Source organism: Daktulosphaira vitifoliae, unplaced genomic scaffold (genome assembly GCF_025091365.1).
Source record: "Daktulosphaira vitifoliae isolate Bord-2020 unplaced genomic scaffold, ASM2509136v1 Scaffold_3, whole genome shotgun sequence".
Taxonomy (NCBI): domain Eukaryota; kingdom Metazoa; phylum Arthropoda; class Insecta; order Hemiptera; family Phylloxeridae; genus Daktulosphaira; species Daktulosphaira vitifoliae.
The window spans coordinates 39,328,261-39,352,082 of NW_026099574.1; the positions used below are offsets into that span (position 1 = coordinate 39,328,261).

At 30.2% G+C, this 23,822-nt stretch overlaps 3 protein-coding genes across 4 annotated transcripts in view; all 3 read left to right on the forward strand.

Moving 5' to 3' along the window:
• The window catches only part of LOC126900725 (uncharacterized), a 47,805-nt gene extending 31,817 nt beyond the window's left edge, over positions 1 to 15,988 (forward strand). The window contains exon 4 of the transcript XR_007702906.1: positions 15,970 to 15,988. The gene's annotated coding sequence lies outside the window, so the exon portion shown is untranslated. The remainder of the gene's footprint in view (positions 1 to 15,969) is intronic.
• On the forward strand, positions 12,212 to 13,360 carry LOC126902150 (uncharacterized). The gene is made up of 2 exons (XM_050679176.1): positions 12,212 to 12,377; positions 12,445 to 13,360. The coding sequence occupies exons 1-2, from the start codon at positions 12,212 to 12,214 to the stop codon at positions 13,017 to 13,019; spliced, it is 741 nt and encodes a 246-aa protein (XP_050535133.1). The 3' UTR covers positions 13,020 to 13,360.
• A 2,770-nt stretch (positions 15,989 to 18,758) lies between the features above and the next one.
• Positions 18,759 to 23,451, forward strand: LOC126900723 (uncharacterized). Of its 2 annotated transcripts, none has more exons than XM_050676642.1 (2): positions 18,759 to 20,784; positions 22,406 to 22,488. In XM_050676642.1, exons 1-2 carry the CDS (start codon positions 19,911 to 19,913, stop codon positions 22,471 to 22,473), a joined length of 942 nt encoding a protein of 313 aa, XP_050532599.1. In that variant the 5' UTR covers positions 18,759 to 19,910; the 3' UTR covers positions 22,474 to 22,488. The 2 variants fall into 2 exon arrangements, with proteins under 2 accessions (XP_050532599.1, XP_050532600.1); XM_050676643.1 differs by lacking the exon at positions 22,406 to 22,488 and adding an exon at positions 22,553 to 23,451 and having other exon boundaries at positions 18,761 to 20,784.
• Positions 23,452 to 23,822: the final 371 nt, after the last annotated feature.

The window sequence follows — 23,822 nt, forward strand, 5'->3', positions numbered from 1 at the left end:
AAGTAATTATTTGAAATAATAATTTGCAAACGTAATGTCTACAAAGTATAGATAAGAGTAAAAAAGAGTAATGTATACGTCAATAATATGACATCAGTAAAATAACTTATTGAAAAAAGTATATATAAAGATGTTATATTAAGCGTTTGAAAACGTCTAAATAAAAATTTCTTGGAAAATCATCTCCAGCCTGGGGACTGCTGCAAGTTGGCATAAAATCTATAGTGGTTTACAAAATGAAGTACAGAAAACCGAGAAAAACTCTCCTTTCTGGTTTAATTGTATTTCATTTATTTAATCGACACCTTANCTATAGAGGTTTACAAAATGAAGTACAGAAAACCGAGAAAAACTCTCCTTTCTGGTTTAATTGTATTTCATTTATTTAATCGACACCTTAGAGTCATTTTCAATATCATAATCATCATTATGTGTTATTTGTGTGATACTTGTGGAATGAAGTTCATTTTTTTTAAATCGTTGATACGTCATGAGCAAACAGTACACAACAAAATTTTATATAGCTGCAGTTTGTGTTCGAAAACATTTCCGAAAAAAGATAATTTCTCAAGNAATTTTCGAGAAAAGATAATTTCTCAAGAAATTTTCAGCATACACACGGCTTAATAGATTAGTATTGTAATATTAAATCTCAAAAATGTATTTTTGTTATTAAAAAATGTTATTAATTGGAGCTGATAAAGTATTAAAAGTGTGTTCTGTAAATATAAAATTTGAAATAAAATCGGGCTGTGTGAAAAATATGGTTAATTACAGTGCCAGCACTTTAAAAAATTTTTACGGTAAGCATTTATTTTATATTAACTTAAATATTTTAATTATTAAAGTGTAATTCAGTAGATAAAGGTAATTTGGTTAAGGAAAGCGAGAGAACAAATACTGATACAAAATTTTCTAATACTAGAGACAGCGACGATGAGCTCTATAATCTGAAATTAAATGATTAATTGTATTATTACTATTATTATTGTTATTATTATTATATCAGTGCTAGAAGCTGCAAATAAGATTGATGCAAATTCGATGGACGTTCAAGACAGCAATGATGAATACTGTATGTTAAAATTTTAAATTATAAAATGATTATTATTATTTCAACAGTGTTTGAAGTTGCGAAAAAAATGGATTCAAATTTGATGGACGTTAAAGTTGTAACCGTTTATCCTGGTGATCCCGAAAGTAGTTCGTATAAAATAATAAAAATACAAAAACCAATAAATGTTATAGTCTTTTAATATTTTTTTATGGATTGATTGGTTTTTAGAAGATATCGAGTTTGAAGATATTAGTAAGTCATAATTCAAAGTAATTAATTTTAAATAAATTTTTATCAAGTGGAATTTATAAAAAAATACTCTATATTATTAGGTCAAAGTAACAAAACTATCGGAACCCAGTTCCGATTGCCAATACCTATTTCTGACCGACATAAGAAAATTTGAAGAAAAAAATGATAAAAGTGTAAATGTTTACACTTAAGTCGATGAAAAAATTACGGTACCTTTGGACTTGACCAGAAATAAACGTAGCAACCACGTGAATTTACTTTATTTAGATCAAAAAGACAAACCTTTCAGACATTTCTGTTGTTTTTCCAACTTAGAGCGGTTGGTATCCGTTCAACTTTAGAGCATAAATCTCATAAATTTCTATGTGATGGCTGTTTATTATTCTTTTATTCAGAAGCAAAACTACTCAATCACCAACTCGAAAACTCCATGAAGGTTAAAACGGTTCTATCGAAACCCCCCAAACACATGGTTAAATTTCAAAACTTCCACAAGCAATTCCACGTGGAATTCGTAATTTATGCTGATTTTGAACAATCCTAACACCTATTGTTACATGCGATCCTCAACCTGATATTTCTTATACCNAGCTACACGCGATCCTCAACCTGATATTTCTTATACCAATCAAATTAATATACACAATCCCCCCAGTTTTTCATATCACATTAAATGTTCTTATAATAAAAATTTGGATCGTATGGAAGAGTACTGCGGGAATAATTGCGTGAAGATGTTTATTTCTAGACTTAGGGAAGATATTATCTGTATAAGTGACATTTATTGTAATCCTATACCAATGGAAGCGTTATCTATTCAACAACAATATAATCACCATACAGCAATAACGTGTCATATTTGGAACATTGAATTACGCTTCCATGATAAGGTAATGGATCACTGAATATCGAGATGCGGCACATAGAGATTGTAACCTGAAATGTTCGGTTCCATCTTTTGTCCCCATAATTTTACATAATATGCTAAATTACGATTCTCACTTTATTATTACGGAACTCAGTTTTGGTGATGACGACGAAGGAATTGAAGTTATAGCTAAAACCAATGAAAAATACATGTGTATTAAAAAAACGATAAATAACAACCGGAAAACCATTAAATTTATAGACTCGTTAATTTTTTACCATTATTNTATTAAATTTAATGACTCGTTAATTTTTTACCATTATTATTGGAAAAATTCGCTGAAACTTTAATTCCCAAGCAACTTAAAATTAATAGGAAAATACATTCTAATGATGAAAACTTTAAATTAATGTGTCGTAAGGGAATGTTTCTATATGAGTATGTAACTAATATGAATGTACTGAACGAATGCATGTTACCACCTAAAACCGCGTTCTGTAAGTTATTAAATATGAGTGACATAACATACGAGATTACACCCATGCAAAAAAAAATCTGGGAGAAATTTAATTGTTCAACTTTTGGGGAGTATTCTGATATATATTTAAAAATTGATGTTTTTCTTTTAGCAGATATTTTCGAAAATTTTAGAAGTGCTTGTTTAAAATATTATGGGCTTGATCCTTGCCATTATGTTACTTCCCCGGGGTTAAGTTTCGACGCTATGAAGCGAATTACGGGGATTAAATTGATGACCGACATGGAGATGGTTAGCATTATTAATAATAGGATTCGAGGGGGGGTATTTCAATGTTCTTCCTACTTTAGTAAAGCTAATAATAAATATGTTGATGACTACGACCCGTCGAAGCCATTAACATAATTATTATAACTCAACGCTTACAATCTCTATGTTGCAGCACTTAGTCAACATCTTCCCTATGGAAATTTTGAAAGGATGCCTCAATCTGAGATTGACGTTTTAGACGTTTCGTCAATCGAGGACGATAGTGATTGGGGCTAATCTTATATGTAGATTTAGTGTATGGTGAGCATTTACATTATGATCATTTAGACCTTCCCTTATGCCCCGAAAATATTATACCCCCAGGTTCTAAATTAAAAAAACTGATTCCAAATTTACTCGATAAAAAAAACTATATTGTTGTTAAGGATTGATGTTAAAATTGTCACAAAGTGGGAGAATATTGGAAAACGGCTAGTGTGTTGATAGCAAAACCCAACTTTGATAGTGTAACAATATTTAATGAAAATATGGCAGTCATCTATTTGAAAAAAGTGGAAATCGTATATGATAGACCTAGTTATGTAGGGTTCTCAGTTTTAGAAATTTCAAAGACTATTCTATACGTATTTCATGATAATTTTATGAAAAAAATGTATGGTAACAAATGCAAATTAGTATATACGGANTGTATGGTAACAAATGCAAATTAGTATATACGGATTCTGACTTTCTATGTTATGAAATACAAAGAGTAGATGTGTACGATGATGTTAAAAAAAATATTCATAAATTTGATACGTCAAGTTATGACCCCAACAACGTGTACGATATACCGCTTGTCAATAAAAAAGTAGTAGGGTTAATGAAAGATGAAATGGGAGGACGAATTTTAAATAGTTATATTGGAATATGTAGTAAAACATATTTGACACGTAGTGGGAATAACATTAAAAAAAAAATAAGGGATTAAAAAAAAGGGTATTAAAGAAAACGATAAGCGAAAAAGATTATCTAGATTGTATTACTTTTCACGATAAAAAATATTACATAGCATTTATGTTTTTCCTTCATACCAAGATAAAATATTTATTGAAACAATTAATAAAGTTGTATTGGAATTTAAAGATGACAAGCGGTATCAAAAACCAAATTTCTATAATACACTACCTTGAGGTCATAAAGACATCCCTCTCCTCCCCCCCCAATGATTATAAAAATTTAAATTATATGTAAAAATATGTAAAATGTGTATGCTTGTATAATCTATCTTTGTATTGATTTAAATAAATAATTGATTTGAAATATAACTAAACTTATTATTTACTTATTAACTAGATTGTCTGTGGTGATGATGTTGTATTTAAATACAACAAAGTTGCGCTCAACTAGCGACTCGAGCACACGACTCCGAGACTATACTTATTGTATAGAGTTTCATATTTCAACCAGGTCAAATATCAATGTTAGTATTATTGTTCTGATTATTTGATAATATCGTTTTTATTAGTTTTTATACGATTTTAAGAATTTTTATGTTGATATTGAGCACTAATTTTGTTGACGCACAAGCACTACCAGCTGACCACACCCAACCAGTGCAGCACTCACGCTTGGTGTTACATTTGTAGTCTACGATGCATTGAAAATCGACTATTATTGACTGATCCATTTTTTATGAATGTTGAAATTATACTAAATCGTTTTTATGTATCCAACTATTTTTTTTAAAACCACACCATTTAACTAGACAGTAATCATTTTTGTATCGTAAAATTGTTTGAATGAGAAACGTGTGTGAAAATATTTGTTTTTTCAACTGATCTCTGTAAAATGTTCCTTTATTTAGCACAGCATCCTCGTCTTTCAACACGTATACTACGGGTAATGTTTCTTTTATTTTGTTTGTGAAAAATATTACATTTGACCAATTCTGAGTGTATCCTTTGACAAAAGCGGCTTTATTTTTACTTACACGAACCGTATCACCAAAATTAAATATTTTTCACGTAATATTTGAGTAATTCGGTAATCGATAAAACCGTACGATATTGGGATTTTTCGATGCTTGTGTTGGTGTTTGGTAGATCACCGAATGAATAGTATTGTTATAATAATTTGTTATTGTTTGTAAAATAGGCAACCATTGGTGAGATCTCGAAGCGATAAATTTTTTCCACATGCGTTCTTTAAGCGAACGTTTAAAACGCTCGATTACGCATGCCTTCACCGCCGAAAATGTAGGAAAATATTTAATACTTCTGTTTTAGAAAAGTTTTCAGATCTTTGTTGAAAAATTCTGATCCCCTGTGTGTTGTTATGTACAGTGGACATGTATTACAGTTGTTAATTATTGATTCATAAGCTTCAGCCACCACCTTACCGGTTTTATTTTTTAAAGGCACATACCATGCGTATTGCGTATACACATCAATCACAGTAAGAATAAAAGTAAAGTTTTTATTTTTGTTGCAATACTTTCTCATATGGACGAGATCCGCTTGCCATGTGTTGTCTTTAGCGTAAGGTTTTACGGTACGTCTCGGAAATTTCTTTCTTGCTTGTGCGTGTAACTCTTCCGCTATTTGCTCTTTAACAGTTTTCATTTTATTACTCTGTTTTCTCTAAGTTCTTCTTCCAGGGATACTATTTCGGTGTACACCCCCGTATTACCTGCACGCTTAGACGCGTGTAAAGTAGCCAGTCGCTGTACTAATTCGTTTATATCGTCCTAATATATGTATTCTTTTCGTTTATTTGATACAGTTAAAAACGGTAGTACGCCATCAAACAAATAACTGTTTTATTATATTTTTATATTTATATCCTTGATTTGTTTTCAATTTTTCGTTAATGTTTCTATGTACTCTAGTGTGTATGAGACAATTTTTATACGTTAACATATCCTCAGAAGTGATTCAATCGATGTTGGGTATCTTTTTAAATAAAAATTCGTGTAATCCTTTCGTTAGTGGCACTTGTTTTGAACTACCGATCTTAATATTAACCATATGTTCATCAATTATTACCATTTTATCACTCATTTTAAAGTCTCCGTTGTCCTTAATGGTTATACCAAACACCGCATCAAAGTTTGATTGTTGTTGTAACGGTTTAGACAACACGATTGTTTGATTTTTATCAATGTCATCGTATTGCTCACCATTGTTTTCCTCAACACTGATTGATTTACGTTTTAGCTTTGATGCGAAACTGAGAAGGTATTAATTTTACTATAATTTGTTTTTTTTTTGTGTCTGTGAACGCTCAATCTCAGCTTTCGCTGGAACGATTTTGATGAAAAATATGTCAAAAGATCACAAATCGTATTTAGTCGAAGACATTACCCTCAAAAATTGAAAAAAATTTCCCTCGTTCCCTGTATACGGCGGAATCCCCCAAAAACTTACAAATTTAAAAATCCCTAATTTTCGACATTTAAAAATTTTTTTTTACTTAAAATTGCCATGACTTTTTTAAAAATGACCGAATCGGTATAATTTTTTTTTTTATATAGATACCTTAGGAATTTATCTATTTTTGTGAACATTTAATTCTTTACAAGCCCACAGGAAGGGTTTCAAAATGGTAACTTTTTCACAAAAAATCAACTTTTTAAACTTAACTTTTGAAAATGTTCCGGAAAGACTGACACTTTTATATATACCTTAAATTAAAGCTAATGTAATATACTTTATTAAAAAAAAAAAAAATTGACCTCTGGACTTGTCTTTGTGGTGAAAACGGACATAACAGTTCAAGAAAAACGTACGATTTCCGAGAAAAAATTCTAGATTTCATATTTTATATTATTAAATTTATATTGCTATAACTTTTGGAAAAATGTATGAATCAATATTATTATTAATTTTACCATGATATGTTTTTTTTTTTTTTTATGTCTGATGCCACATTTTCTCAACTCTCACTGGACCGATTTCTTTCAACAATACGTCAAAAGATCACAAATCGTATATAGTTGAAGACATTACCCTTAAAATTTTCTCTAGTTCCCAGCAAATGAGAGAAATATCCAAACAAATTTCAACTTAATTTTTGAAAATGTTTTGGAAATACTGCGTCCTTTAAACATACATCAAATTAAAGCTTATTTTATGTACTATAAAATGAAAAAAAAATATTTGTCCCGACGACCTATCTTCTATGCGCAAATGGCTACCGTATTCAAAAATATACTATTTTTCTATTAAAATTCTAGGTTTTATATTTTATTTTATTTTAAAATATCTTATTAGGAGAATATATTATTTCTTATGATAGTGATTTTAATCACAGNGGAGAATATATTATTTCTTATGATAGTGATTTTAATCACAGTCAAATATCATCTATACTTGTCCCATCTATGCCTTGTCTACACTGTGTCTCGGCAAAAAAAAGTAGGTAAAACTTTATTACTTTTAACATATTAAAAATCAATAATAATTTGAAAACAATTTATTATAAAAATTATATAATATATAAGTAAAAGAATTACTAATCTGGATATAATTAAGGAAATAGGAGTTGATGTTGCTTTGTAATTATCCACCATATTGTTAAAATTAAACAATATCTACAGATTTGCATCGAAGCATTTCTTATGATAGTGATTTTAATCACTGTCAGATTAAATCTATACTGGACCCAATTATGCCACGTCCCCACTGTACCGCGACCTCACTGTGCTGGGTTTTTTTATAATAAATTTTTATATACCCCTTTCATCTGACACTTTTTTTGTAAATCGGATCATACCCCTTTATACAAGGGGTGTAAAAACTTTAAACATGCGTATTGAAACTAGGACATTTTCAATTTAAANCTCGGCAAAAAAAAGTAGGTAAAACTTTATTACTTTTAACATATTAAAAATCAATAATAATTTGAAAACAATTTATTATAAAAATTATATAATATATAAGTAAAAGAATTACTAATCTGGATATAATTAAGGAAATAGAAGTTAATGTTGCTTTGTAATTATCCACCATATTGTTAAAATTAAACAATATCTACAGATTTGCATCGAAGCATTTCTTATGATAGTGATTTTAATCACTGTCAGATTAAATCTATACTGGACCCAATTATGCCACGTCCCCACTGTACCGCGACCTCACTGTGCTGGGTTTTTTTATAATAAATTTTTATATACCCCTTTCATCTGACACTTTTTTTGTAAATCGGATCATACCCCTTTATACAAGGGGTGTAAAAACTTTAAACATGCGTATTGAAACTAGGACATTTTCAATTTAAATTTTGAAAGTGTTCCAGAAATACTGACACTATTATATATTTTTAAATTAAAGTACATTAATTTAAAAAAAAAAAATAACCTCTGGATTTGTCTTCATGGTAAAAATGACTACCGTATTCAAAAATATGATATTTTTGTGTTAAAATTCTAGTATTTTATTTTAAAATACCTGACAAGGGGAGTACACAGATTTTTCATAAATATTATATAAATAAAATTGATATAGCATAGAAAGTTAAACTTAAAATTTTTNTTGTCTTCATGGTAAAAATGACTACCGTATTCAAAAATATGATATTTTTGTGTTAAAATTCTAGTATTTTATTTTAAAATACCTGACAAGGGGAGTACACAGATTTTTCATAAATATTATATAAATAAAATTGATATAGCATAGAAAGTTAAACTTAAAATTTTTTGCTTTTTTGAAGTCGAGAAAAATAACTTTGAAATTTAACCTTACTTAAATAACAATTTTTTTCACCCGACGTTAGCAATTTACGGTTGCCGAGTCAGTATAACTTGTATTTTAAGCGCTTGTGGTACAAGGTTCCAACCCGCGTTTGGCAAGAAATTTTTTTGCATTTTTTCTCATTGAGATTTTTGTCTCATTTAGATTCAATAAAATCAAGGATCTCATCACTGTAGTCACCCCTCACAAGAAGAAATTTTTTATTCATATTAAAATTATTTTACTATATTTTAATTTTTAGTTTCGATACAAAGCTGAGAAGGTATTTTTTTGTGACTATTGACACGGCCACGGCGTTGTCACACGTTGACACCCCGCGGTCGTGTCAGCTCCTTCTCAGCCACCGCTTAACTGTAAACCGGACCGTCACACACACGCGTTATCGTCGTGGTGTAAAGTCCAACAAATGCCTAGCGTCGCATACCCCGCCGCAATAATACGTCCAGTCAGTCATCTTCGTGACATCTATCTCTGTACTTACGCCGCCCGTCAAAAAATTCAACCGCAACCATCCAGTGCGACTTTGTCAATATTATTATTATTGTTAATTTTGGTTATTTTTCTGGTTCGATTTTATTATTTCTTTTGTTTTGTGCAACAATTTACTCGATTAAACGGCTTTACGCCATCCATACAACGGTCTGGCCGTTTGATTGCTTTTATTCTGTGATTACGACGTTAGTCGCTACACTATCATTTATTTTCTCTGCTCTAACTTGACCTACTTTTTTCAACTATACGTCAATTGAATAAAATTCTTATCTAGTTGAAAATATTAACATTAAAAATTGAAAAAAAATTCTAATTTATCAATTAAACAGTTACTTATCCCATGTTCTCCATACAGACTATTAAAATCATTCATTATTAATGTTTTCAAAATATTTATTGACGAATCACGTTTGATATGATAATTTAATATGATAGGTTTCAAATAAAAAATTAAATAATTTTACTTTGTAATTTAATTACTTTTTTTACTCTGTTTGTGTGTGCTACTACTAGACTATAATATTACAAATTTTTTGGTAACATGTTGCTATATAAATCATTTCTAAAAAAAATGATTGTTAGTTTTTCCTGAATTAATGATAGATTTTTACAATTATAATCAAATTTTATTATACGCTCAATTAAGTAAATCTTTTTAACAACTTCGTTTTGATTGGTTCATTTAGTTAAAGTAAATCATTANAATTGATTCATTTAGTTAAAGTAAATCATTAAAATTAATCAAGTTCTGAATACTTCAATTGTAGAATCTTTTTAAACACCAAAAGTTACTAGGTAATGATTACTATTATTTCTATTTCAGTTATTTATTACGATAAAAATGCAAAAAAATATTGAGCTATTCTGATAAATTTACTATAAATAGTAATTATAAAACTTCTTAACTGCATATTAATCTTAACGATACCATTGTTTTAATTCTCATAATATTTTCTATTTAATGATGTCAATTTCATACTTGTAATTGAGCTAAAAGTTATGGTAACATATTCAATTTTTTTCTATAAACTTTTACAAAACTTTATAAAAAATTTTTCACGAAGTTTAAAGAACCAAAAATATAGGTTAAAAATGAAAATTTGGACTGATTATTTTTAACATATTAAAAATCAAAATCAGTAATAATTTAAAAACAAATTTTTTTTTCTTTTAATTATTATTTTATATGTAATTAGTAATAATATAAAAAATTAGAAGTGATAGAAAAAGTTTAATTGCAGATTTGAAAACAACGCNAATAATATAAAAAATTAGAAGTGATAGCAAAAGTTTAATTGAAGATTTGAAAACAACGCGAAAAGTTGATATAGAAAAGTATATTTTTGCTTCTGATGAAAATCCCTTGTAGTCCAGTACTTTTTTTTATAGTAACAAACAGTTTTTATTGAAAAATATTGTATCAAGCCCTTTAAATTTTTATACTCGAAAAAGTAAAGCAAAATATAACTTCATTATTATTTTTATAATTTCTCCTTATAAATTAAAATATTAAATTATTGAATATCAATTTCATACTAAATTTTATAATTATAATTAGTATTTATTCATATATTATATTTTAAAATCAAAGAACTACTACTCAGGATATAATCAAAGAAATAAGAGTTGATGTTGCTTTTGGAATAATCCACCAATTTCTCTAAATGAAACACTATCTACAGATTCGCATCGAAGCGTTTTTATGATAGTGATTTAAATCACTGTCAGATATCGACTATACTTATCCCATCTATGACTCGTCTACACTGTGCCTCGACCACACTGTTCTATCGTTTTTTTATTTTATGTAAACTTGTTCCAAGTCGTATAAAAGACTCAAATAAAGTATACATGTAAAAATTAAAATTAAATGTTATCATCTGAATATTTTTTATTTTCACTTCATTCATTGGCCTTTGAAGGACAAATACTTTTAGCACAAATAGTTTCTATAATTTTATTAGACACATTGAATGGTTTCTGAACAGCCCTTGTAACAAATATCAAAAATATTCTAATAAGAAGACTAGAGAATTATAAACCATTTTAAATTTTCTCACCAATTAATAATTTAAACAAAATAGTTTTGTTTAATACTACTTTTATTCCTTGACCTTTATGGCCAGTTAAATTGTAATTGATAGCCTTATCATGTGTCAGTAGTTTTCTTAAAATTCTACAGAATGATTCTTTAACCCAACCCTAATATTATAACAATAATAACTAGTATAACAGAAATAATTAAATTGAGTCGATAATGGGTAATATTCTGTCACTAATTCTCGACCCGGTATCAAGACAAAAGATTATTTTACTCGAGGATGAATACGTACACTCTCAAAGACTACGTTTCAAGGAGAGTCTTCGCTAGTCTTTGAATCACAAGCACAAGATGAATGCCGAGTGTTACTCACCCGATCAGACATTTTAAAACTCAGTCCTTTGGAATGTTGTATCTTCGAGGCTATCAATCAAAAGATGACTGTAATTCAATCATTAGTTCTACAATGGTTGGAGAAGATGGCTCAATATATGAAATCACAGTATGAAGTAAATGTGGAAAAAAAATGTATGTTGATCAATGCGGTTTCGGATTATACGATTAAAAACTATATCATGTACTATGTACTATATCGATGATATAGTACATATTTGCTCTTGTTTGTAATTAATATTTGTTTTGTAATTTGTGGATTAATTTACCCGTAGTTTGTTTTTATTTATTAATTAGACTTTTGTGTTTAATCGATTGTCGTTTCGGATATTTTTGTGCACTAGTATCGCGGTTTTCATATATTTATGGTTTTGTGTTTTTCGGCTCGTCTGACAAACTGGTACATTATCACTTTTATAAATTCATACATTTTATTTTACATTTCTCTAAAACTGCTGATCAGCTGTTTACTTGGGAACTTTAACGCTGGGTTTCACCATTATTCAATTTGTGCTTTATTTTGTTTATAATTGTGGTATCCATCTCGTTAGTCAAACCTACTGGAGACTTCAACGCTAGGCATCGTCGTTTATCAATTCAATTACATCTCATATCTCTAAAAATCACTATGCCTTTAAAACAGGATACTCCGTTTAAAGCTACATTAAAGGCTTCTGGTAGTAAAGTACTTACCCCTATCTCTAATGAAGACTTGATGGGTGCATTGAAAGACTTTAAGAAGGAAATGTTGACTTCTAACAAAGCGCTTTCTGAACTTCAAGACAAACAGTGTCGTGATCTTAAGGCGGATTTCACTCGCATTTCCAACCAAATGCTTGAGTTGAAAGCCGAGAATGTAAGGTTATGTAAAGAAGTTGATATTCTCAAGGCAAAAAGTTGCTCGTCTCGAATCTAATAATTCCGAGGAACTACCAAAAACGGTTGTGATTGAAGCCCTTCAAGAAATTTTTGAACGGGAAAAGTGTCAATCTAATTTAATATTTTATGGAGTTTCTGATCTGTCTTCTGGTATCGCATCTGAGCGTGTTGCACATGATAAACTGACGGTACAGAATATACTTCAATCTCTTGGTGATTCTGTTCCACAAAATCCAAAACTCATTCGCATCGGTAAAGCTCGTGCAGATACACCTCGCCCAATTAAAGCTATTTTCGATAATAAGCAGTCCGCTATGCACTTATTATCGGCCTACAACACAGCAAGGCGCTCGGGTTGTTCCTTTCCTGATGGCTTTCGAATAGTCAGCGATAAAACAAATTTGCAACGCAAGTTGCTGCGTGAGTGTCACTTGGAGCTTGTCCGAAGAACCAACGAAGGCGAACCTGGCCTGCGAATTTTATTTGAAAATGGGTTGCCGAAAGTAGGTAAAATTCTTTCAAAAAACGGAGGACCCCAACTGCGCATCCGCTCATAACACCGACGATCTTTCATGGTCCACTGTCTGGTTACTACCAAAACTGTCGTGGACTCAGATCAAAACTAACTCATTTTAATTGTAATGTTTCTTCTTTAGATTGTTTATTCATTGTACTCATTGAAACTTGGCTCACTAGTCAATTTTCTAATTCTGAACTTGATCTTTTTAACTATAATATTTTTAGATATGACAGATGTACGTTTACTAGTAATTGTAATCGTGGTGGTGGAGTCCTCATTGGCATTCGCCAAGGTATTCACTCCTACCCCATCCTAGTTGAACAATTGAATGTTGAACACGTCTTTGTTCGTCTTACTGTTGGTACCTTGAACTATATTATTGGCGGTGTCTACATGCCTCCCCATTCTCTCCCTAATACTTATGAATCACATATAAATGCCGTTGAATCTTTGGTAACAAAGTATCCTGATCACACTTTTATTATCTGTGGTGACTACAATCTCCCTGAGATCTCTTGGGACAATGATAGTAATGGATTATCTTATTCTCATTCCTCATCACCTCACGCGCCATGTGTGCCTGAATCATTCGCAACAAGTGGGTTTTTCCAAGCCAATGACATACGTAATGCCTCTAATAATATTTTGGATCTAATCTTTAGCTCTAATAAGCAGTTAAGTGTTGAAAAATCTTGTGATCCACTTGTGCCTGTTGACGCATATCACCCTGCACTAAATCTAATTTTAAACACCAATTTCTGTTTTCCTAGATTCGATCGCAACCATCTGTTCCATAATTTCAAGAGAGCTAATTACAATAGTATTCGGCAATTTATCTCTTCTTACGACTGGTATAACACATTTCTCCCTCACAATGCTAACACCGCTACTAATATATTTTATGATGCTCTGCATAAATCTATTCTTGATTTTGTTCCTCAATGTAGATTTTATGAACCCACTTATCCTCCTTGGTTTAGTGCTGAGCTCAAAATAATACTGCGTCAAAAAAGGGAAGCTCATGCTAAGTTTAAGTTCTCTTCCAACATGTCATGCTATAAAGGATTTTCATTTCTTCGTGCCAAATTTAAGCATACTTCTAAAAAATGCTATCGTGAACACATTAGTGATGCTGAAAAACTACTCAAAGATAAACCGTATGAATTTTGGAAATATGTTAATAGCAAACGGTCATCTTGTAATTTACCTAAAATTTTGTCCTACAACGACGTCTGCTCTTCCGATGAGATTTCGTCTGCAAATCTATTTTCTGACTTCTTTTCTTCGGTTTACAGTGTTAAGAAAAATAATGTCTTAATTGACCAACTAGATATTCTCACCTTTGACCTTCCTAACAACGTATACTTCAGTGTTGATGATGTTTACCATAAATTATCAAACCTACGATGTGTTGGTTCTGTGGGTCCAGATGGCTTATCTGGTACATTTTTATATGAACTAAGGGAATTATTGGCATATCCTCTATGGATCTTATTTAGGCGTTCCTTAGACGAAGGATCATTTCCATCTATGCTTAAACTTAGTTCCATTACACCGGTATTCAAGACGGGCTCCCCTAGTCTTATTTCAAATTACCACCCTATAGCTGTACAGTCCCACATATCAAAAATATTTGAATTGCTTATACTTAATGGAATACAAAGACCTGTTAATAACATTTTAATGGAAGAACAGCATGGCTTTCGCCCGGGTCGCTCATCTTCCACCTGTAATCTTGTGTTCACCAACTATATTTTTAATGCTTTCCAAAATCAATTACAAGTAGATGTTATATACAATGATTTCAGTAAAGCATTTGACTCTGTGGATCATACGACCCTTATTACTGTTCTTAGACAATATGGTTTTGGTGAACCACTACTTTCTTGGATTAGTTCCTATATTTGTGATCGATACCAATGGGTAAAAGTATTCGGCGTTAAGTCTAATGTATTTTTAGCGTCTTCTGGTGTCCCCCAGGGAGGTCACTTGTCCCCTATTCTATTTTCCTTATTCTTAAACTGTGTGCATAAAGTTTTACACCATTGTCATTTTCTTTGTTTTGCCGACGACATCAAACTATTTATGCGTGTAAGCTCGACCGATGACTGTTTGAAATTACAGGATGACCTTAATAGATTTTCTAAATGGTCAAAGTCAATGGGATTGTCACTTAATTTAACCAAATGCAAGGTCTTTACGTATCATAGAACAAAATATCCTATTGTGTTTCAATATAGTATTACTGCAGTAAATATCTCGCGTGAGTTAAACTCTATTACAGATCTAGGCTTTAAGTTTAGTTATAATCTTGATCCTATGCTTCATATTGATTATGTTTGCTGTAAAGCTTTTAAAGCGTTAGGCTTTATTATGCGTTTGGCCAAAGATTTCAAGCAAGGACTTTCACCTAAAGTGCTATTCTGTTCTATAGTCAGACATATTCTAGAATATGGTAGTGTAGTGTGGGATCCTTATACTGCCTTGGGCTCGCTACAGCTTGAGCGAGTTCAGCGAAAGTTCCTACGCTTTGTCAGCTACTCGCTCAACATAGTCTGTCCAAACCACGATTATGCCCCTGTCTCGTATTTGCTTGGCCTATCCTCATTAGCTGCGCGTAGGCGCAATGCTGGAATTAATTTCCTAATTGGTTTATTGAATGGTAATATTGATTCGCCGAGCCTGTTGTCCCTCATATGTTTCAGAGTACCTCAGCGCGCAACAAGAAATAATGCTCCATTTGTTGTCCCTCACTGCCTAACTAATTATGCAAAAAATGAGCCACTTAGGCGTCTTATGACTAATGCCAATGTTGACCCTAACTTTTCATTTTAATTTTTGTATTTTTCCTTATGTTTTATAATTAAATTCATTTTCATTTTTTATTTTTTTTTTCTTTACGTTTAATAATTAATTTGCATATTTTTAGTATATATCTTTCTATGTTACAATAACCTAATTTATGTACTTGTATTATTTGTAAAAAGGGCTTCTGCCCGTGAAATTATAAAATAAAAAAATAAAAAACAGTTTACCCAATAGTGATTTGCGCTACATAAACCAAATAAAACAATTTGCGAACCAGCAGTTGGCACAACGGTGGACGATGCTGGAAGCATATACTAAACAAAGGGTGAGTTACATTTTTTTTTTTTTTAATTCAGTAGAACGTATTTAATAAATATACATAATTTTTTTAGTCTTCTAATGGAGAAAACGTATGCTCAACATATTTTCGGCCGCTAGCCGATGATACAACAGATGCAAATATACAGTCGGAAACAATCATACCATCAAGTACAATCAACCAAGAAATACCAACAGTAATTGTTAGTAATAGCTATATGTCGTAAAATGACTAGTATCTAAAGCATGTATATAATTTATAAAAAAATTGTTCAAAATAAACGTATGTTGTGTTGACAAAATAGTGTTGTTATTATTAATACATACTTATACTGAGACAGAGTGAGAATCTCATTTTTAACAAAATTCGTAATTAAAATATTAGTGGATACAAAAACTATAAATACGTTTAAAGAATAATGTCTAAAATAATGATTATTATCTAGGATTATATTTCTCTAATAAAATCATATAAAAAAACTATGTTTCTATAAAATTTTTATTCTTCTTAATTCTTTAGAAAGGTTATAAACCTAGCCGTATGTTAATTGATATTTTATGCATTTAAAATACCGTAGGATATTCTTTAGAGGATAATAATTCATACCTTACATACAAAATGTGTCATCTCATTACGTAACTATAGCTTAAATACTATAGCATACTTACACGTACATATTCACAACTATTGTACTGTACCATACAAAAAAAAGAGAAAAACATTGTAGTATATATACATATTTAACAGATATGCATACGTATATACATATATTTTTTAGAAAAAATACAATTTCTTACTATATTATGTTACATTAAAAAAATGTTTTAAAACTACTTATATACTAATGCATGTATATTTACAAAATATATTTTCAATTCTTGGCAATATTTTTTACAATGATAATAACTTAAAAACTAAATAAAACTATAGATCCTCCGGTGGTAGTATAGCATTATTCCAGTTGGCCAACGTGTTGATTTTGTTGTCGAGCGTGTAGCGCTTAACGTCGAAACTTAACGCCAACTTGGTTGTGCGTAAAGTGCGTACCTCGTGCTCAAGCGAACGAATTGACACGATCTGCCGGCACTGAGTGTACGGTAGCGATGATGGATGTTGTTCACCACCACCTATCACTCCGATGACCGCACGGGCATTCTCTCCAGCCAATGCTCTTTTCGACGCATCGTCGCCATCACCATCGATATTGAACAAACACCGTTTGTAATCGTCCAATGACAGATGGGTCCGGACGACGTGTCCGCGGATCCCCTTAGACTTGATGAGTTCGCTACCTTCCATGTCATATGCGTAGCACTTTGATCGAAGTGCAGCGATCTCAAAGAGAGTGAGGCCATCGATCTCGTCTGAAAACAAGCCGGGCATCTTCTTTCTATCGGTGGAGTAGCAAGGGCAATCCTTGGACAGGATAGATGCGTCCACGTGCACCAGTAAATCGGGACTGTCAGCTAAATCCTGGTAGAAGTCGCTGACTCTGAGCAGGTATATGAAGGAGTTGTTGCGTACACAGACATATGGTGTCTTTGTTGTGACCGCCCCATCGATATGTGACTGACCGCTTGTAAAAATAACTGGACGAGTTCCACGCGACTCGTTAAAACGAGTAATTATTATTTCGCTCGCTCGAGTGTCGTTGATACCAAATTGAACGGTATATTATCGTTTCTTTTTTTTTCTTTTGTGTTCATTTTGAACTATCGCAAAAGGGTGTATATACACTCATAATTTCGCACGCCGGTTCTTTACATATAAAGAGATACCCAAAACACACTAAATTTTGGACAAGGTTAATCGTCGTTTTTCCGGTCATTAGCAAGACATACAAACTTGCTGCAAACCAGGACGCTGTCATCTGTGGATATACAGGTCACCTTTACTGTATCATTTTAAATTACTATTAAATAATCTGTCAATGTATATACATATATTCCTATTTTAGTTAAGTTTTACTAACATTAAGTTTAATGATATTTTATGTTTGTACAATATTCTTACATTGAAGTATTAATATATAAATACTCTCAACACCTTTCACAATTTTCTATATTATATTTGTCTATTCCTGACATTCCTGTAGTGTACTCCTTTTCAATTTAAGTTAAAGGAACACTGAAACATTTTGATCCTTCATACCGCCATAGTGATCCTCTTAATTTTGTTTCGTCGTTCTATTAAAATTATTTTTATAATTATCGATCAGTAATTTCCTTAATGTACATATAATTAATCTATTATTGTTTTCTTCCATTCTATTATCGTACTGTTTATCAACAATTAAAAACACCGCATACTACCAACGTTCAAAGGTCAGAAGTTCTTAATTCCTGATCATAAAGTTTTTAACGTTATGAGAAAAAAGTAAGGTCATTAATCGGTGTGATCGGGAAAATACTTCATTGTGCATAAATATATGTATCAACCTGTATATAATTGATTGTGCTGTTATCGGATTTTAATAGTGTGTAGATTATTATCGTTAGTTCTTTCACTTTTATCGCTCATAAGTATAATCTATACATAGTTAATAGTCAATAATAATGATTTAAGTAAACAATTACTACTGTTTATCTTCATCAATTATTTTTATCGATCGTTTAGCTTTTGTAAATCTATGTACCTTTAGCTTGGCTGGCAGTTCCTATTTATTTTGATATTTTGTCGGTTCAGTAGTACTCATTTTCTTAAACATTACTTAAATATGAAATTTACTTACGTAAGCCAGTATACAATTTGTTGTCATTATGCCATTGACTGTTGGTGACATCGAACGAACGGAGCGCGCTCATAAACGTAGTATATTTAAGCGTAATGAACAAGTTAATAATATTGAAACGCTGATAAACTTAGTCAATGAAGCTGAATAAAATATGGATGCTAAACTCGTTCTTCAAACTTTGATCTTAAATTATAGGTCGCTGTAATCACGAGGGTTGAGGAGCCTAAACGGTTTGTGACCAATAACTTCTGAAATATACTTCTCCTCGGATTTCGATATGACCGAAATCCTTTGGCCGTCATACCTCAATTCAGGGACGATGAAATGCGCGTCGTAACCTGAAAGATTGTGTAAGAAGCACGGCACAAAGTTGACTTTCACTTTCAGGTTACACGTATTGCACAACGTCTGTCTGAATCGGCCCGATAAGTGGCAGTGGTCTACAACTTTAGGGTTGAATCTTTGAATCTACGGCACAAATCGCATACCACTTTCTCCCTGTGCCTGTGCACATCATTGACAGACATCCGGATGGGAACGTTGGTGTTGTGCAACAATTTGGAAATGTTGCGCGTCACTTCCGTTATAGCCATTACGAATGCCTCGGCGTCCTCTTTGCGTTCCTCGGACCTACGGTATATCACCGGTGATTGCGGTATATCGTTCGAAGAGCTCGGAAAGCACATCATTCGATGTTTTCGCCATAAATCCGTAGCTCATGTGATGGTGTGTGTGCACAGTCCTAGTGTAGGCCCCATACAATCGTCTGTTTGCTCCAGCAAGGCCTTAAAACCTTTGCGTTTATACCCATGCGTCAAATTCAACCTTACTGCGTTTTTTATATCAAACATTTTAATTTATGATTTAAAATTTTTATGGTAAATTTAATAATACACCAGAAAATAATTGTTTAAATATTTGTTGACTTGGTTCCATAACTAAATGTAGAAATGAACATACATACGTGATATAATAAATACATTCATACAGATTTTAAAAATACAAAAATTGTCTGTAGAATTAAAATATCTAAAAAACGTTTTTCAATAAAATTAAATATCATAGAAATGATATGTTTAAAATTTATCTATGTTTTAATTTTCTTAATGCCAATTTATGTCAAGTATTTTACGGAGGCTAAAAAAGCATCAAAACCAGCTATCCTCAGACATCTTTTTAAAAATGATGGATGGAAAAATTTAAATGACGTAAGTGAAGTAAAATTTTTAGGTTTTACTTATTATTTAAATGATTTATTTGAGAAGGACACTAATTTTTTAAATGCTGACGGTCAAATACGAACTGCTACAATATTCCTTGCGGTTTCACATGGCATTGTTTTAAAAAAACTGTTCTACATTGTTGATAAATTTCGAGAATATTGTGATAGCTTAATAGACAATAATAAAATTGATGAACATGATAAAATCAATTGTATAAATAAATTATTAAACACAATACAAAATATATTATCATTGGCAAAGAAAATGGAAGGAGCAATTGATGTTATAGATGTTATGCATAGTAATTCATTGAAGTCGTCAAAAAGATTTAAAGAAAATTACATTTTAAAAAAAATGTTCTATGAATTGCGAAATTTTGAAGATAAATTACAATCAAAGGAGCTGCTAGCCAAAACTATTTTATTCATTATAAAAAATTTTTTTTCTGGGAGAATTAGAGATATAATACATAGTTTACGCCAGCATGCTAAGTTGATATTTGAAGATCGAGAATTATTCATAGACAGAATAATGAAAGAATACAAGGAGAATCCATTGGAAGATACTGGTGGACATAAATTAATTAATCATCTTATTACAAAAATAAATGAAATTATTGAAGATACAGTTCAAAAAAAGATTTTTGAGCTAGGTTTTAAGTATAATGTAATAACCGGCGAAGTTTACATAACGACATCATGCGAAGATATTAAAAACGGTAATTTTATTTTAATTACATAACATATATTATATTTTTGAACAAAAAAAAAAGTTAGGCAAATGTTTTATAAATAGAGTCGGGCCATGGTGGACCTAATGTTGAGGAGTTGGGTGGCGTGGAAGCTCGTCTAGACGTTCGCCGAATCCGTCTTATTAAAGAAGGAGGAAGCGGAACGCCTGAGACAGAGATATCCACGCCGCCCGGCACAGGAAAACCTGAGGCGCTGGTTTAGGCCGGTGCCTTAGGTTCTTGTTCTTGCTTTTGTGTTTTTGTTTGTAAGTTATTTTGCCAACCCTCCCTAACGGTTCCCACTGTGGGTTTCGGTTAACGGGAGGGGGCCACAACAAGTTGCGAATTAGCTCTTGATTAATTTCGGGCTAATTCGCAACCTGAAGTAATGCCACATGGCAGTTCCAGGGCGACCCATAATAATGCCGATCGTGTAAAAAAAAAAAATGTAATTTCATTATAATATTTTTACACAACCATAAATATAAATTATTTTATTTTTGCGGGTGCGAAGTAACCAAAAATCTCCCATTTACAATTATGCTTTGCTGATTTTAATAATAGTTTAAAAAGAATGAGAAAAATAGACAATTTTCGATAGGATATTTAATATCATACTAATACAATTATGTATTATAAAAACTAAAAGTGTAAATCTTATTAAAAAAAAAAAATGTCGTTATGTAAACTTCGCCGGTTTACATAACGACATCATCCGAAGATATTAAAAACGGTAATTTTATTTTAATTATATAACATAATTTATATTTTTGAACAATAAAAAAAGTTAGCCAAATGTTTTAAAAATAGTTTAATACTTACAATAGTTTTAAATATCATGATGATAACGTGATTTTAAATTTCATGAATAATAATTATTCAATAAAAATGTACATTTAGAAATATATTATATAGAAAGTTGGAGGCGATAATTGATTGTGAATGGTTTTTAATTATTATTAATTTTTATGTATAATATTTTATAAACTAAAAATGTTTTTGGACTTAAACATTATAAGAAATATAATAAAAATTGATCGCGTATGGCTAATTAATTAAATAAAATTAAAACTATATAAATTTATTATAAATTAAAAAACTAAAAAATATTGAACTCAAATGTCACAAAAAATACATATTTTGAAAACAATGTTACCTTAATCAACGCTAAAAACATATAATCATTGGTAACAATATTTCCAAAATACGTATCCGCTGCTTTTCAGTAATTTTTTTATTTTAATATTATTTAGTGTTTAAATTAATAATATTTTTAAATAGTTTTAATTTTATTTAATTATAAGAAAAAATGTATTATATAATATATTTATTATAAAATATTTTTAATTATCGTGAGACTGTAGTTTTATTTTTATAAATTTCAACAATAAATATTTCGACATATTGAAGCTGAAGAAAATTATGGAAAAATTTAAACATTATCGTCAATAAATTATTTTTTTACTATAGAAGATAAATTTACATTTTATAACTATAATTTAAAATAATTTTGTTGATCATTTTTTTTTTCTTTAAAACTTCTAAAAATTAGGAAAATTCATTTAAGAGATAGAAATATAATAAGAAACATTTTTATTATCATTTTCAGTAAAATTTTTAAGACCCCCTCCCGAATTTTTTTGTAAAATATGCCACCGTTATAATGGTAATTTTTAAATTATACAAACTATAATAAACTTTAATGATAATTATTTTTCATGAATGATAATTTAAATAAACATTTTTTTATATATAGAAAACAAAAACAAAGAGGTCCTGAAAAGTAAAGTAAATACATCATCATCAATACAGATTAATTAATTAAAATAAGGTACAATATTTATACTTTTGAATATAATATATCGAAAACTCATATACATTATTTACATTTTTTCGTATCATATTTTATAATCGTTTGTATTATGTTTAATATTATTTTAAGTGCTTCTCAAGGTTAATATTTTCGTTACGTGCAAAATATTTGTTTGTTTGAAAAATAAATTATTTTCCTAACAACATTTTTATTTGATTAACAAAAAAACAAAATTGCACGATGTATATTACATTAAATTTGTTGAATATACAAGGATTTTTTTTAGTTCGGCTTTGTAAGTTTTTTTATTATATTCTACGAAACATACAACTAAAGTTTATACTAAAGTTAACAATGATTGATAAAAAGGGAATACAAGCTAGACAATTCACATGTACGAAGTGAGTATACAGTAGTTTTATTGTTGTATATCACCCAAAACACCACTAGGAGTATAGTATATCCTCCCACTTAAGCTGAATAATACATTGATACTAGTAGCTTTATTATAAAAATTATGCATTTTTTGTGAATCTAAAACTTAAAATCTCGATACTTTATAATTTATATTAACAATAAAGTTATAATTTATAGGATATTAAGTAAAATTTTACATCGATAACTGATTCCTACAATGTTGATAAAGCTATAGACATCATAAGTTTTATGTATCTCAAAATTCGGTAGCAAAGTGTTGTAAAATACTTAATGTATCTATCCTATGATATCCTTAATGTTTTATATTAATATTTCAAGAGTATGTAAGTATTAATGTCAAAACTGAGAAAGGGGGAATATAATTTTTTTTAATAAAACTAGTTCTTAAAAACAAACATTTTTATTTTACATAAACTTGTTCCAAGTCTTATAAAAGACTCAAATAAAGTATACATGTAAAAATTAAAATTAAATGTTATCATCTGAACATTTTTTTTTTCACTTCATTCATTGGCCTTTGAAAGTCAAATACTTATAGCATCAATCTTTCTATACTTTTATTAGACACATTGAATGGTTTCTGAACAACCCTTGTAACAAATATCAAAAATATTCTAATAAGAAGACTGAAAAATTATAAACCATTTTAAATTTTCTCACCAATTAATAATTTAAACAAAATAGTTTTGTTTAATACTACTTTTATTCCTTGACCTTTATGGCCAGTTAAATTGTAATTGATAGCCTTATCATGTGTCAGTAGTTTTCTTAAAAT